At 36.3% G+C, this 17,714-nt stretch overlaps 1 protein-coding gene across 1 annotated transcript in view; it reads left to right on the top strand.

Moving 5' to 3' along the window:
- Positions 1-7,405: 7,405 nt before the first annotated feature.
- The window catches only part of LOC144240330 (uncharacterized), a 54,039-nt gene continuing 43,730 nt past the window's right edge, over positions 7,406-17,714 (top strand). Inside the window, exon 1 of the mRNA XM_077774638.1 lies at positions 7,406-7,548. Within this exon, the coding sequence (XP_077630764.1) occupies positions 7,479-7,548 (70 nt within the window). The 5' untranslated portion in view covers positions 7,406-7,478. The remainder of the gene's footprint in view (positions 7,549-17,714) is intronic.

Genomic DNA, 17,714 nt, shown 5'->3' with positions numbered 1-17,714 from the left:
TCAAAAGTTCTTTCCTTAAATCACACTATTCATTTTTTTCTTTCATAGTTTATTGTCAAACTGGGTTCCATAAAACACCCAGTGCTGATCCCAACAAGTGCCCTCAGCCATGTCCATCACCCCCCTTCTTCTCTCTCCCTGCCCCAATCAGCCCTCAGTTTGTTCTCAGTATTCAGGAGTCTTTGATGGTTTGCCTCCCTCCCTCTCTCCAATTATTTGTCCCCTTCTTCTCCCCCATGGTCCTCCTTTAAGTTTCTCCTAATCCTCCTATAAGTGGAAGCATATGGTATCTGTGTTTCTCTGTCTGACTTATTTCATTTAGCATAACACCCTTGAGTTCCATCCATGTTGCTACAAATGGCCAGATTTCATTCTTTCTCATTGCCATCTAGTATTCCATCATTATAAACCACACCTTCTTGATCCATTCATCAGTTGATGGACACTTAGGTTCTTTCCATGATTTGGCTATTGTTGAAAGGGCTGCTATGAACACTGGGGTGCATGTGTTCCTATGCATCAGCACTTCTGTATTCCTTGGATAAATTCCTAGCAGTGCGATTGCTGGGTCATAGGGGAGTTCTACTGTTAATTTTTTGAGGAAGCTCCACACTGTTTTCCAGAGGGGCTGCCTCAGTTTACATTCCCACCAACAGCATAGGAGTATGCCCATTTCTCCACATCCTCGCCAGCATCTATAGTCTCCGGATTTGTTCATTTTTGCCACTCTGACTGGCATGAGGTCAAATAATCCAGTGAAGAAATGGGCAGAAGACATGAGCAGACACTTCTCCAAAAAGGATATCCAGATGGCCAAGAGACACATNACCACACCTTCTTGATCCATTCATCAGTTGATGGACACTTAGGTTCTTTCCATGATTTGGCTATTGTTGAAAGGGCTGCTATGAACACTGGGGTGCATGTGTTCCTATGCATCAGCACTTCTGTATTCCTTGGATAAATTCCTAGCAGTGCGATTGCTGGGTCATAGGGGAGTTCTACTGTTAATTTTTTGAGGAAGCTCCACACTGTTTTCCAGAGGGGCTGCCTCAGTTTACATTCCCACCAACAGCATAGGAGTATGCCCATTTCTCCACATCCTCGCCAGCATCTATAGTCTCCGGATTTGTTCATTTTTGCCACTCTGACTGGCATGAGGTCAAATAATCCAGTGAAGAAATGGGCAGAAGACATGAGCAGACACTTCTCCAAAAAGGATATCCAGATGGCCAAGAGACACATGAAACGCTGCTCAGTATCACTTATCATCAGGGAAATCATACTATTCAGACCTCACCATCTTTAAGAACATTCTTAATTACTAGAAAAGTGACCATAAGTAAGGCATCAGGTCAGCATCCATTCCCCTAAAATGCCCCAAATTATGCAAATTACATCAACATGTAGCTACATATACCACACAGGACCAAAGGGACAGTGCATGTTGACAAAATACTGCAAATAAGGATGACTGTACATTCTAGTGTCATTTCATGCAGTGTTGCATGAGATGACATAATTAAACTATGTACATTAAAACTTTTCCCTTTACAGTTCTTTCTCCTCAGAGCAGTCACTTGTTCAAAATTTTAAGTCTTCTATGATAGTTCTTAACCTTCATGGTTCTATTTGGAAAGCTGGTGAAAGAGCATGTTTTTGATAAATGTCCACAGTAATCCTATCAAAAGGTAGCAAGGAGCCAATTATGACCACTGTTGTTACTGAGTTTGGCCCTCAAATTGTACCCTATGCACAGAGTGAATAGATGCTAAATAAGTAACAAGTGATTAAAGAATGGGGATTGCATTGCTAAGATGACATTAAGATAAAGCTATTAAAGCTTCAAGAGTCAAATAAAATGCCTCTTGTCTAGTTCAAAGCATCAGTTTCTCTCTCTCTCTCTCTCTGTGTGTGTGTGTGTGTGTATGTGTGTGTGTATGTTCTTATCCTCATAAAATCCTCAATACCATTTCAGTGCCTCACCTATGCACCTGTTTACTACCTCACCATCTGGCTTCACTATAATACTTCCACCTGTGGGAATTTTACGCCCTGGCTCCATGTTAAATGCACATTTAAGGCCTAGTGAGAAAGCAAGCAAATGCTTCTCACATTTTCTCTTTCTTTCTTTTTTTTTTCCCTCCAGTAACTAACCTATTTAAACAGAAAGCAGGGTGGAGCCCATACCTGATAATATACAGGAAGAAACTGTCATTTCTGGAGACTTTCCATGACGTGGAGGTTTCTAGCATAGAACCAGTGAACTGGCTCTTGGCCACTTCTTATCTGAACGGAACCTCAAGCTCAGGAATGCTTTTTTAGGAACTAAAATAGCACGGTGATTTCTTTACTATCCTCCCCAATAATGCCTAGATTTCATTTCCCAGGAATAAAACTGGATGAGAAATTTCTTTTTCTAAGACTAGAGTAATACATGGTAATGTTTATATATACTAATAATGAAGCAGCATAAATAAATTAAGAAAACAACTCCATTTACAGTTGTGTCCCCCAAAATACCTAGGAATAAACTTAACCAAAGAGGTGAAAGATCTGTACTCTGAAAACTATAGAACAATGATGAAAGAAATTAAAGAGGACACAAGCAAATGGAAAGAGATCCCATGCTCATGGATTAAAAGAATTAATATGTTGAAATGTCCATAGCACTGAAAGCAATGTACAAATTTAGCATAATCCTTATCAAAATGCCAACGGTACTTTTTTTTTTTTTTGCAAAATTAAAAAAAGAAATTTTAAAATATGTATGGAAGAGCAAAAGACCCTAAATAGTCAAAGCAATCTTAAGAAAGAAAAACAAAGCTGAGGGTATCACAATTCCAGATTTCAAGATACACGAGAAAGCTGTGGTAATCAAAACAGTATGGTGCTGGCACAAAAGCAGACACATATGTCAACAGAACAGAATAGAGAACCCATAAATAAAGCCACAATTTTATAGTCAATTAATCTTTGACAAAGGAGGAATGGATATACATGGGAAAAAGGTAGTCTCTTCAGTAAATGGTTCTGGGAAAACTAGACAGTTGTCTGCAAAAGAATGAAACTGGACCACTTTCTAACACCTTACACAGATATAAACTCAAAATGGATTAAAGACCTAAACGTGAGACCTGAAACCATAAAAAAAGAGAACACAGGCAGTAATTTCTGATATCAGCCTTAGCAACATTTTTCTAGGTATGTCTCCTAAAATAAGGGAATCAAAAACAAAAACTATTTAGACTGCATAAAAATAAAGCAAAGGAAGCCATCAACAAATCTAAGACAACTTACCAAATGGGAGAAGATATTTGCAAATGATATATTAGATATGGGGTTAATATAAAAAATACACAAAAAAACTTACATAACTCCACACCAAAAAAACACAAATAATCTGATTAAAAATGGGCAGAGAACCTGAATAGACATTTTTTTCAAAGAAGACACACAGATGGCAAAGAGTCATATGAAAAGATGTTCAATATCACTAACCATCAGAGAGATGCAAATAAAAGCCATAATGAGATATTACATTATGCTTGTCAGGGTGGCTAAAATAAAAGAGATAAAAAATAAATATTGCTGAGAATGTGGAGAAAAAGGAACCTTTGTACATTGTTGGTAGAAATGTAAATTGGTACAGTCACTATAGAAAACAGTAGGAAGTTTCTAAAAAAAATAAAAATAGAAAAACCATACAACTCAGTAATTCCACTGGTAGGTATCTACTCAAAGGAAATGAAAACATTAATTTGAAAAGATATGTGCACCCCTATGTTTACTGCAGCATTATTTACAGTAGCCAAGATACGGAAGCAAACCAAGTGTCCATCAATAGATGAATGGATAAGGAAGATGTGATATATATCTGTAGACATATCTATGGATTATAGATATTGATATAGATATAAATGTAATGGAATGTTATGCAGCCATGAAAAAAGTGAGATTGCGCCATTTGCAACAGCATGGATGGACCTAGAGGGTATTATCTAAGTGAAATAAGTTGGAGTAAGAAAGACAAATACCATATGATTTTACTCCTATGTGGAGTCTAAAAAACAAATGACAAACAAACAAACAAACAAAAGCAAAATTAGAACTATACATACAGAGAACAAGCTGATGATTTGCCAGAAGGGAGGTGGGTGGGGGATGGGCAAAATGGGTGAAAGGGAGTGGGAGATACAGGTCTCCAGTTATGGAATGAACAAGTCATGAGAATAAAAGCACAGCATAAGGAATATAATCAATGATAACGTAATAGCTTTGTGTGGGAACAGACAGTTGCTTCACTAGTGAGCAAAGTATAATGTGTAGAGATATTGAATCACGGTTTTGTGCATCTGAAATTAAAGTAACATCGCCCGCCAATGATAGTCAAATAAATGTTTTTAAAAGGGAAAAATCAATGTCTGTAACAAAAAAAAAAAAAAGGACTGGAATAATACAGACTTCCAAAATCTACATTTACTAAAGAACTGGAACTATGCGAAATAATTGTGGTAGCACTCAAGGATTCTCTCCACCCCACCCCACTCCCCTCTGGATCTACTGTTCTCTTCCCAGGCATGCATTGAGAAGACCCTTTGACCCAGGGCTTACCCTCTACAACAGGGCATGATAATGACCTGTTTTCTCCCAGGCCGTATTCTCTTGTAATAAACTGATAAGAGAGGGTCAAAAGGCACTACAGAGATTATGTACGTCTCCAACTCATTATTGACAGTAATATTGGGGAAGATGAGATTTCTGGCATTTAAAAATCCATTTAGCAGCCCCGTGTGTGAGGTGGGTTCTTCCTCCTGCCCACTCTACCTGGAGTGTCTCAATTCAAAGGGGGTTATAACTGTGGATTGACTGATTTTCATTAAAGTGCTCCAAATAAATCTAGGAGACTTGGAAGAAGTTTGGAGTCCTTCTTCTTTTCCTACCATTTTGATCAATTTTTCCTTCCCAAATGTAAAAAAATCCTCGAGCTCCTACACCTTATTAAGTGCTTTTAAGATTTCTGGGGCACCTGGGTGGCTCAGTCAGTTGAGCATCCGATTTAGGCTCAGGTCATGATCTCACAGTTTATGGGTTCGAGCCCCGCATAGGGCTCTGTGCTGACAGCTCAGTGCCTGGAGCCTGCTTCAGATTCTGTGTCTCTCTCTTTTTCTGCCCCTCCCTGCCTCATGGTCTTCTCTGTCTCTCAAAAATAAATAAACATTAAAAAAAACAACAACACATTTCTTTCATCTGTCCCACGTTACAGTAACACCAGAATGTATTTCCATTTCATTTAGGTTTTTTTTTTTACAGCAATGCCTCAAGTCAGTTTGTCCGTTTCCCTATGATGACTACTCTGCCTCTACTCTGTGTCTTGTAATAAAACAGCTCCTAGCTCTTTCAGAATACATTCTTTTAGCTCAAGTCACTCTCTGTATCCACTAAAGTCTATTTTTCAAAAGGTGAGGTAACAAAACCTTGACTCGCTTCCCTTTGGTTCAGAAAAACATGTCCTGTGTCACGCATACCCCAGAGATCTCTCTAAAGCTGCCTGCCAGATGTCATCATCATCACGGCAGTTGAACTCAGTATCCATCATCACATCAAGTGGATGAGAACAATACTTCTGCAGCTGCAGAATCAAAACACACTCCCAGTGCTTTTTGTTATTGTTCAAAAATAGTAAAATGAAAAAAAGGCTATGCATACCATAATATCAAAGGAGAAGGGAAGTTTGGGAAAGAACTGGTAATATAATTGCACAGGGGGCCTCATACAAATCTTAATCAGCTTCTTAGGAATTTAAATAACCTTCAAAAATGATAATCGATTCATAAAATTTGCATCTCCAGGTCCATCCTTGCCACCTTGTTACCTCTCTTTTCTAACCACATCCATTCCTTTCTACTCCCTTTTCCTGCCCCCTATTCTTTAACCTCAGTATCTAATGTAGCACTGAAAACTATCAGTCCCTCTTTGAATTATTTCATTTGATTAGGAGAATATATTGCCACTCAGTAAATGTTTCCCAAGCATTTCCTGACTTATATTTTCCCCCAAATACAACCTTTCGAGAAAATTAAATGAAAAGAGAATTAACAACACTTTAAAACAGGATTCTTTGGGGTGCCTAGGTAGCTTAGTCAGTTGAATGTCCAATTCTTAATTTTAGCTCCAATCATGATCTCATGGTTTGTGACATCCAGCCCCATGTCGGGTTCTGCACAGAGCCTGCTTGAGATACTCTTTCTCCCTCTCTCTCTGCCCTTCCATGTGATCTATCAAAAATAAATAAACATTCTTTTAAAAAAAGAATCTTTAAGGTATTCCATATACTACCATGTGCTAACACTTGTGATATTGGTTTTGTTCATTTAAGATAAATGGTAAACAATTTTGTTTTTTAACTTAATAGGGTATAAGTTAATAAATCAGTCTTTATTTTATTATTCTAATAGCTTAAAAACTCAGCTTTAAGAAAACTGGGCACTGACTTTCACATTCTAAGATTTGTATGTGGAAGTTTGTGACTTGGTTCTTACAAATGGGATAAATCCATTTTTCATCACATTCGCTGCCTGATTTTATTTATACTTCTCTAGATTTCTTACAGGACTCACCAATGGAATGATTTTATTATTCATGTCTGGTTTACATTTTTCCGATCACATTAGTTGACAATAATTTTTGATAGGATTCCCAGCAACACAATATCAGAGACTTTTTTTTAGTGTATTTCTACCAGCAGCATTATGTGACTTCTGCTAACCATGCATTGAATATTCCTTAAATGCTTCCAACATAGGCTATTTGTGAATAGCTCCAGAGACTGAAATCACCTACTCATGTTTTCAGCATCCAATGAAGGGAATCATGAGAAGTTGTCCTTTTTCAGAGTGGATCTTTCTCACTTGACCAATTCAAGCTTTCCTTACTGTGAGGAGTGAGGATGTCCATGTTACAAAGACTGTGTTATAAGTAGCTAAGTACAGATGCTGGAGATTCAATAAACACATCAGCTAATGTGCCTTGAAGAAATAGCCTGAATCTTCAGCTGAAAAAGAAGTGTGTAGCCATGTGGACCAAATGTGCTAAAAGAATCTCTATGTCTGCTAATATCTTATTTTCCTCAACATTGCAGAGAGCTATTGGAAGAATTTGCTGCTGCTGCTTCTTTTTTTTTTTTTTTTTTTGGAACAATTTGCTTCTTTCTTTCTCTTCTCTACCCCACCCCCATGCTTGAATTCTTGCCACAGGGGAGGGGTTTTCTCAGAATCAGAATGTGGGCTTAGTTCCATTCCTTGTTTACTCTGCCCATTGTATCCCAAAAGAGTTCTCAGAAAAGTAAGAGGCTAGCACTAAGTGAATTCAGAAAAAAAAAAAAGAGCTCTCAGGAGCTGGCAGTACACAGCATCTGTACCCAGCTTTTGAGTGAAATTGAGAAAACACCAACATCTGCCTGAAGCCGTATCACCAGGATGGCTCAAGGATCATTAGAACTCACGGTTCATAAATGTGGTCCAATACAACGGGCTGCTCCCACAGATGGTAGGTGGAAGATGAGTGAAATTAGATTTACAGCCCTGTGCCAAAGGATCTGGTTGAGAGTAACAGGATGCTAGGTCAGAGGGGAATAGAACGATGACTTTGTCTGGTCCTCTTGAGGGCGTGGCATTGGAGAATGCTGGAGAAGCTGACCTGCAAAGACTAGTAACAGCAGCACTAAGTGCATTTCTTCACTGATAGTGTTGAGGCACATGGATTATTTGCAAAAATATCTAATCCAGTAACAAATTTAAACTGTCTTTGGAGAGAGAAAGCCAAAGGAAATTTTTTTTGCACTAGAAAGAAGCAGCTTTTATTATTTTTATTTTTTATATGNTTTGATTTGTATTTCCCTGATGATGAGGGATGCTGAGCATCATTTCATGTGTCTGTTGGCCATCTGGATGTCCTCTTTGGAGAAGTGTCTGTTCATATCTTCTGCCCATTTCTTCACTGGATTGTTTGTTTTTCGGGTGTGGAGTTTGGTGAGTTCCTTATAGATTTTGGATACTAGCCCTTCATCTGATACATCATTTGCAACTATCTTTTTCCATTCCTTTGGCTGTATAATAATTTTATGGATTGTTTCCTTTGCCGTGCAGAAGCTTTTAATCTTGATGAGGTCCCAATAGTTCATTTTTGCTCTTGATTCCCTTGCCTTTGGGGATGTGTCCAGTAAGAAATTGCTGCAGTTGAGGTCAAGGAAGTTGTTTCCTGCTTTCTCCTCTAGTGTTTTGATAGTTTCCTGTCTCACATTTAGGTCGTTTATCCCCAATGGAAATTTTTTAAACATTTTTTTTTAATTTGAGAGGGAACTCTTTCAATCAAATATTCTTCTGATACAGATATAGCTAAGTTTATTGCAATTTCAAGGAATGGGTAGTAGCTGAATTTACTTACTGAAAGGACTAAACCAAGCTGAGACCATAAATAGATGACTGGATTCAGGGATGATGAAGGAGTAACTTTGTGTTAACAAAAAAAAATCAAGATTTTCCATAGTTTGTGGAGAAAGAACTAATTCTAGCATATACTTCGGAGATATTTTATGGAAACATTTAAGGTAGCTTGTTCTAAAGCCATCAACCAAAAATGTAACCAATGAAAATGATTCTGCAAACAGCAGACTTTTCACCTGTTTTGAAATTATGCTAAAATAAAGAAAGAGTGATAGTTTAATAATAAGTGCACTTAGAAGGATAAATCGTCCTCCTAATGAAGGCCACACACACGTAAGAATTAGGTAATAAAATTGCCAAAGCATCATTAGGACTACCTGGGGTCTTTTGTCTTCTGACTGTCCAGTCTATTGTCCCCTGAGTACATGAGAGTCATTGGCCCTCTCGGCATCCTGGCCCTGACCACAAAGCCATCCAACTCCCTTTGCCCTGGTTCCTGGCTGACCATGCCCGCTGCAAACCTTGATTTTCTTTCATAGTTACTGTTGAATTATTCTAATGTCCTTCCATGCTTCTTTTTAAAAAATGACTCTTAAGGGGCGCGCCTGGGTAGCTCAGTCGGTTAAGTGTCTGACTTCGGCTCAGGTCATGATCTCATGGTTCTGTGAGTTCGAGCCCCTTGTCAGGCTCTGTGCTGGCAGTTCAGAGCCTGGAGCCTACTTCAGATCCTGTGTCCTCCTCTCTCTCTGCTCTCCCTCACTAATGTTCTGTCTGTCTGTCTCCCTCTCTCAAAAAATAAACTAAAAAAAAAAAAAATTCTTAAGTAGCACTTATCATATTGTATTATCATCATTTCCTTTTTATTTTTTTTAAAGTTGATTTTATTTATTTTGAGAGAGTGAGAGAGAGAGTGAAGGAGAGAGAGCAAATGGGAGGGAAAGAGAGAGAGGGAGAAAGAGAATCCCAAGCAGGGTCCACACCATCAGCATGAACCGTGGGGCCCAAGCCAAAATCAAAAGTTGGACACTTAGCCAACTGAGCCACCCAGGCACCCCTAGTCATTTCGTTTTAGTGTTGTTATTGTAAAGCATATCACATATATATGAAAAATCATAATTTATATGTACAGTTTAAGGAATAAATAATTTTTAAAAAAACCCATGTTCTCACCAGGCAGGTTAAAAACCCCTTGATCCCATTTCTCTCTCATCTTAACCCACCCGAAGAGAACCATCATTCTGCATTTTAAAATCAATTAGCCTCCTGCCTTTCTTTATAGTTTTATCACTTTTGTATATATCCCTAAATAATCTATTTGTCATATTTTATATATTCTTTGGTGACTGCTTCTTTCACTCATGGTGCATTTTTGAGATTTTTCCATGTTGCTTCATGTAACTGGAGTTGATTCCCTTTCACGGCTGTGTATCTTCTATGATATGAATATAACATAACATGTATTCAGGCTATTGGAGACAGGTGTTTGGTTTACTTCCAGGTTTTAGTTAATAATGCTGTTGTGAACATTGCTGTATATGCCTCCTGGCATACATGTGCAAGAGTTCTTCTGAAGAATATATCTTGGAATTGAATTGCTGGGTCAGAAAGTTCAAATTTACTAGTCACTGCCAAATTTTTCTTTTTTATCAGTTTACATTCTCACCAGCAACGGGTGAATACCTCTGTTGTTTCTTATCTATGTAAACACTTGATATTATCTGCCTTTTTAATTTTGACAACCTAGTGGTATGAAATAGTTTTAATTTGCATTTCTATGACTAATGGGTAAGGGAATCTTCACATTTCTTTTTACTTCTTCTTAACTCTTAATCTCCTTCACCTATTTTGCCCATTCCCCCCTCTGGCAACCACCAGTTGTTCTCTGTGTTTATGAGTCTATTTCTCTTTTGTTTGTTTGTCTTGTTTTTTAGATTCCACATATAAGTGAACCATATGGTATTTGTCTTTCTCTGTCTGACTTATTTCACTTAGTGTAAAACCCTGTAGATCCACTGACTTTCATATTTATATAAACCAGAGTAGAGAGTCCAGAGAACAGACCCGCATATATGTGGAAACCTTAATCATGACAGAATGAGCATTGCAAATCCGTGAGGCAGAAAAAAAAAAAAAAAAAACCCCAAGTAAACAAACAAATTAAAAATGGATCCCTACCTTATATCATGCACAAAATCTGTTTCAAATACACTGAAGATATAAATATAAGGAAAACTATAAAACTTCTAGAAAATAATTTAGAAGACTACCTTTGTTATTACAATTTTAAAAGATTTCTTTAACTAGAAACCAGAAGTACAAATATTATCAGAAAACTATTGATAGATTCAACTACATTAAAATAACCACATTCTTGATTTGCTAATCTACATTAGCCACTACATATCATAAATCTATTTTCTATATAAATGAGAGCTCTCCTCAGTTCTGTTTTTCTACTTGTCTCTCCTTTATCTGACTAATATCATACGGTCTTAATTATAATAGTTTGATAGTGATTTCTGGTAAGGAAAGTCTTCAGTCTTCTTGGTTAGGAAAGGTTATTCATGGTCCTTTAGCCTTCCATTTATATTTTAAAAACACCTTATCATATTTTTTTTAAAAAGAATCCTATTGGATTCTTTATTAGAATTGCTTCAAATCTGAAGATCAGTTTGGGGGAATGCAAAATCTATCATACTGAATTTCTTCCAAGGATATATTTATCCATTTATTTCTATCTTTTATGGCTTTAACAATAGTTTACAGTTTTTACCTTAAAAGCCCTAAAATTTGTTACTTTTATAAAAAATACTTTTTTCAAATTATGTTTTCTAGCTAATTTGTTTTATAGAGTAATTCAAGTAACTTTCCAAATTAATTGTGTTTTTAAGCCACTTTTCTAAACTCTTATTCATTCTAATAGACTCTTTGGAAACTTCTACATAGATTTTATTCATTTATTTAATAAATATTGATTATTTATCCTCTGTTTCAGGCACCCTTCAAAACCTAGGGGATTCAATAGTGACTGAAAAAGAAAAAAAATAAATCCCTGCCGAAGGGGAGTTTATATTCTCTTAGGGAGAGACAGACAATAAACAAATAAAACATACAGCTGTTTGATGGTAAGAAGTGCTTTGGAGAAATAAAGTAAGGAAGAGAGAAGGGGAATACTAGAAGGAAGAGGAAGAGAGAAGGGTTTAATTTTTAAACAGGGTGGTCAGAAAAGGCCACCCTGAGAAACAGACACTTCCGCAGGGATCTGAAGGAATGAGTCACACAGAGGACTTTGGAGGAGTGCAGGAAGCAGAGAGAACAGCAAATGCAAGTGCTCTGAGACAGGAGCTTGACTGGTTTCCCTGAGAGATGGCAAGAGAGCAGCGAGGCTGAGCAGAACATAAAGAAATGAAGTCTTGAGTCATGACCCAGGACCAGATAGTGCATGGTCTCATAGACTACCAGACTGTCTATCCCATCATCCTTTCTAATCTGGGTATTTGTTCATATCTTTTTCTTATCGTTCTGCACTGCCTGAGATAACTAGAAGAGAATGTTGAGGAAGAGTATTGATACAAGGTATCCTTGCTTTTATTCTTGATCTTAAAGGGAATATTTTCAATGTGTTGCCGTTATTTATGGTGTTGGCTACAGGCTGGTTAAGAAAGTTTTCCCTATTCCTGGTTTACTAAGAGCTCGCTCCTTCCTTCTTTCCTTCCTTCCTTCCTTCCTTCCTTCCTTCCTTCCTTCCTTCCTTCCTTCTTCTACTTCTTCTTCTTAAGTCATGACTGGGTATTGAATATTATCAAACATATTTTTTGCTTGTGATGGTATGATCATCTATTAACGTGAATTATATCAATTTTCTAACATTAAAGCAACTTCGCATTCCTTGGATGAACAACTTGTCGGTGATGCTTTAAACACAGTTGGTTCTTGAACAACATGGGTTTGAACTGTACAGGTCCACTTATAGGTGAATTTTTTTCAATATGGTATAGTACTATACATGTATTTTCTCTTTCTTGTGATTTTGTTAATAACACTTTCTTATCTCTATTTTATTGTAATAACAGTATGAAATATGTATATATACAAAGCATACAAAATATGTGTTTATGTTACCAATATCAATTGCCTATGTAGTCAACAGTAAGCTATTAGTTGTTAAGTTTTTAGGGAGTCAAACGTTATACACAGAGTTTTGACTGCACAGTGTTTGGTGTCCCTAACCTCCCAAATTATTTGAAGGTCAACTGCGTGTGTATGTATACAGAGGTTTCCCCTGCTATCTGAGAGTAGAGAATTCCTATGAAACCTTCATAAACCAGAATGGTGTAAATTAAAGAAGGAATTATAAGTAATTTATATGGAAAAATGTTTGTGTGTTCCTAGACCCCCAAATTAACCTCTCTTAGGCTTTTCTGCACATCTTGCTAAAGCATACAAAGAATAAATTGGGATAAAGCACAAATGCCCACGGACTTAGTTCACAGCTATGGTAGCTTGATGCTGAGATATGCTGAGTACAGTTCCCAGGAAAAGAGACTGCGGGCCCTCACAGCTGCTCGGGTGCTTTCCCTATCATAGCTTGCTGCAAATCAAAGGCTGAATGCCATTCTCATTTTTTACCTTTTTAAGAAAAAGCATAAAATCCTCATTGGATTTTGTTTATTTAGGGAAAACAAGCACGAATGTAGGCCTTTCATAAAAGTGAGGCAGTCTAACATGAAATTTGGACAAGCATGAGAATGGAGAGTAGGGGTGTTTCCGAAACAGAGAAAGACACGTTGCTATGTTTAAATGGTTTAAGGTTGTACATTTGAATTCATGACTGAAGTTGATCTAAAATACATATTTCCTGTACTGTTTGGGGGTTTTGTGTAAATAATACACTAATCTCATAAATTGGGAAATGTTCCTCTTTCTCATTCTCTACACATGTTTTTGTTAGATGTCTATCATGTGCTTCTTGAATAGCTGCTAGAACATGCCAGTGGAACTATTTGAAACTGAAATTTTTCCTTATGAGAAATTCTATGGAAGACTTGTAAATATTGTTTTCATTTAATAACTATTAGGGTATTTAGATCTTTAAAAAAAGATTATTCAGATTTGTCTTTGTCAGGTTATAAGTATTAGGTTGACTTTATAAAAAGATTTTAGAGATTTTCCATCTTCTTTCCATATTCCAAAAACAGTTTTCATATCTTTGGGGATATCTGTTTCCTAAGTGTCTGCACCTAATAATATTTTGTGCATGAGAGGCGTGTCAAGTAAGGCATAACTTTTTGACAGTTTTCTCTATTTTGTATAACTAGTCTTTTACATTTTCTTTTTTTATGAGGTCCAGTTTTAGTAGTTTTTACTTTCCTTATTTGCCCACTTAATTCAGTTTTAAAATTGTATTTTCATAAAATGTTAGGCATATATATTAAGCATAATATCTCTCATGATATTTCTTTTGTGTTTGTGATTATATTGCCATTTTTATTTATTTATTTATTAAATTACCTATTTTTTGAGAGAGAGAACACAAGCAGGGGAGAAGGACAGAAGGAGAGAGAAAAAGACAGACAGAGAGGACAGAGAGAGTATCTTAAGTAGGCTCCATGCTCAGCGCAGAGCCAGAAATGGGGCTCAATCCCACAACCCTGGGATTATGACTAGAGCCAAAATCAAGAGTCTGATGCTCAACCAACTGAATCACCCAGGCGCCCCGACATTTTTATTTCTTATTTTATGCATTTTAATCTAACTTTTGAACATGTTAACTACTAGTCTGTCTTATTTTTAGAAATAACCAGAGCTTTGACTTGTTAACGTTCCCATTTTAAAGTATTTTATTAATTTCTCATTTGTTATTAATCACTTTTTTCTGCTTAATTTTATCTTATTTTCTTTTTGAAAGTTCCTGAATTGGCTACATCATTCATTGGTTTATTTTATTGTTTATCAACATTTTTAAAAGACAATATTTCCCTAAATAGTTTAGAATTATCCCATAGCTTCATGGGCATATGGGTTTTTAAATTATGCTTTAAAAGAGATTCTTTAATGTGGATCTTGATATCTCCTTTCATCTGAATTTAATATTGATTTTCAGACTATGGGACTTACTCTATTAGCATTTTTTGTGATTAATTTCTTGTTTTATTACAATCTGATCAAAGAATGTTCTCTGTGCTCTTTCTACATTTAGGAATTTATGGTGATTCTCTTTACAGCAAAATTGATGGTCAATTTTTGTCATTGTTTCATGGACTTAGGTTTTTCATATCCTTATTTGTTTTTTGATGAGTTGATTGGTCATGTGCCTTATTGCTACTCTGTTTCCAACTATTTCTCCATGCAGTTCTGGTAATTTTAAAGTTAGGATTTATGTAATGTTATGTTAATTGTTGCATACATATTCTTCATCGTAGATCATAATGTCTACCACTATAAAATTCCCTCCATTGCCTTAATTCATTTTGCTTTACATTCAGATTTGATTGATATAAAATGATAATCTTGTCTTCTTTTTTGTTTTTTTGTAATTGTCTGGGTTGCTTTTAATTTTTACTGTCAGACTTTTCTGAATGGCTTTGTTACTTCCTTAAAGCAATGGACTTGCCTAATATATGTATCGTATTTGAGAAGAAATAAACCACAAGTATGTTTTATCTAATTAAAGAAAGGCCAAAATTCTTTAGAAAATTCCCTGGTTTGCATTTCTTCCCTGTAAGGAATAAAGTAAAATGGCCAAGAGACACTAAGAACATATTTTCTATGCTCAAGAGAGATAAAGAAGCAAAAGGTTACATTGTTTTCCCACAAAGAAATATGGAGGAAACTTTATGATTGTGTATTTGAGCAAAATTAATCATTCTATTAATTCTATCAATCATCCTATTTCCTTTGATTGCTTCAGAGTAGAAAATGAATTGTCAGAGAATTTTGACTAGTGGGACTATACTAGTATTTTGAGTTAATGTAGGCTTCTTTTTTATTTTTATTTTTTTTTTTTGCATTTCCCTTTCTAATTTTTTTTTTTTTTACAAATAGTTTATTGTCAAATTGGTTTCCATATAACACCCAGTGCTCATCCCCACGAGTGCCCTCCTCCATGCCCACCTCCCCCCCACAACATGCATCAGTCCTCAGTTTTTGTCAGCATTCAAGAGTCTCTCATGGTTTGCTTCTCTCCCTTTCCCCCACGATTTCCCCCCTTCTACTCCCCCATGGTCCTCAGTTAAGTTCCTCCTAATCCTCCTATACGTGCAAATAAGTCAGGCAGAGAAGGACAAATGTAGGCTTCTTATAGTCTCTCCTTACTCAAAACAATTTCTGAAGATAAACCAAATTCTTGTGGATCTGTTGAATTTGAATTATTTAATTAGGATTCTTCATTTGTCTCTGTTCTTCAGCTAATGTTTGTCTCTTACATTTAAAACAGAATTAATACCAATTCTTCTCAAGCTATTCCCAAAAACAGAAATCAAAGGAAAACTTCCAGACTCATTTTATGAAGCCAGCACAACTTTGATTCCCAAGCCNAAACCCATCTATGAGAAGCCCTCAGCTAACATCATCCTCAATGGGGAAAAACTGAGAGCTCTACCCCTGAGATCAGGAACACGACAGGGATGTCCACTCTCACCACTGTTGTTTAACATAGTGCTAAAAGTCCTAGCACCAGCAATCAGACAAAAAAAGGAAATAAAATACATCAGAATTGGCAAAGAAGGNGTAGGTGGATTAGGAGGAACTTAACAGAGGACCGTGGGGGAGAAGAAGGGGAAAAATAATTGGGGAGAGGAAGGAAGGGAGTGAGGGAGGGAGAAGGGCCAGGAAAGGGGTTGATGGCCATGGAAGAGGGCACTTGTTGGTATGAGCACTGGGTATGATATAGAAACCAACTTGACAATAAACTATTAAAAAACTTTTTTAAAAATTAAAAAAATTCACCATTGGTATCATCAGAAGTATATTCTAGAAGGGCTCATTCATTTATTCATTTAAAAATTTTTATTGAGGGGCACCTGGTGTCAGTCGGTTAAGCATCCAACTTTTGATATAGGCTCAGGTCTTGATTTTATGGTCCTGGGATCAAGCCCTGTATTTGGCTCCATCCTGAGCTTGAGACCTGCTTGGATTCCTCTCTTTCCTCTTTCTCTCTCTCTCTCTCATCCTCTCCCCCTTTCATCCTTTGCCCCTCATCTCTCTCTCCTTCTCAAGATAAATAAACATTTAAAAAATATATTTATTGAGTTGTGTACTATCAGGTGCTACAAATTCATCATTTCATTTAATCCTCACAAACTTGCGAGAAGTGTTGTCAAACCATTGTTACGAGTCAGAATACTGAGGCTCAGAGATCTAAGAATGTCACAGATCCTAAGTTCATGTGATTCATAAATGACAGAGCCTAGATTTGAATCCAGATTGTCCAGTTTCAGATATTTTCCTTTTCCAATGTACATTTTGCCCTCCCAATACACACAGAGAGAAATTACATAGATATATTGGTAGAAAAAAAAATCAACACTCCAGACTGTAATTTCAGATTTTATAATCTTCTGTCATGACTTTTTAGTTATTCTATGCTTAAAAATTTTTTAAAGGCTTATATGAATAAAATGGTACTAAATGGTACTTTGGCCACAAGTATCCATTTTTCTGATTACTCTAATATCTCTCTTTGGATCCAAATAGAGTATTGGCTATCTCTAATACTTGGTCCAAATTACCTTTTCCCCTAACAAATACCACATATTTCTGCATCTGTGGAAAGACCCCAAGCAATCAACCACATTAATTTGCATGCATATGTGCTGTACAAGAGTAGGGTTATGGCTCAGAAATAATGAAGGATGATAGTTTAAATATATAAAATAAAACAGAACTTGCAAAAACTAATGAAAAACAAACAAAAACAATAAGAGCATTGCCAAGCTGCTCAGCAGAACACTCAGCACATAAAGCTGACTCAAGGCTTAGAAAACACAAGCACACACATACTCCCAAACACCCAGACATACAATCTCCCTTGAAGATCATTCTGATGATAAATATTGTGTTAAATCTTTACTGTTTTCCCCATTTGCCCTAACAACCAAGAAGCTCAAAGTCAAATTTGAATTCAAATTATGGCAATTATTTTGACTCTTTTAGTAAGCGTGCTTTATGTCTACTTTTTGCTTTGAAACAGATTTTTTGTTTGTGTTTTTAATAGTTATCCCTATTTTTAATGTGTTTTTTTTTTTTAACATTTAGCCATTTTTATTTTTT

This window comes from Crocuta crocuta, unplaced genomic scaffold, assembly GCF_008692635.1.
Source record: "Crocuta crocuta isolate KB4526 unplaced genomic scaffold, BGI_CrCroc_1.0 scaffold81, whole genome shotgun sequence".
Classification (NCBI taxonomy): Eukaryota; Metazoa; Chordata; class Mammalia; order Carnivora; family Hyaenidae; genus Crocuta; species Crocuta crocuta.
Note: the sequence above shows the minus strand (reverse complement) of the source record. Positions and strands in the feature narration are given on the sequence as shown.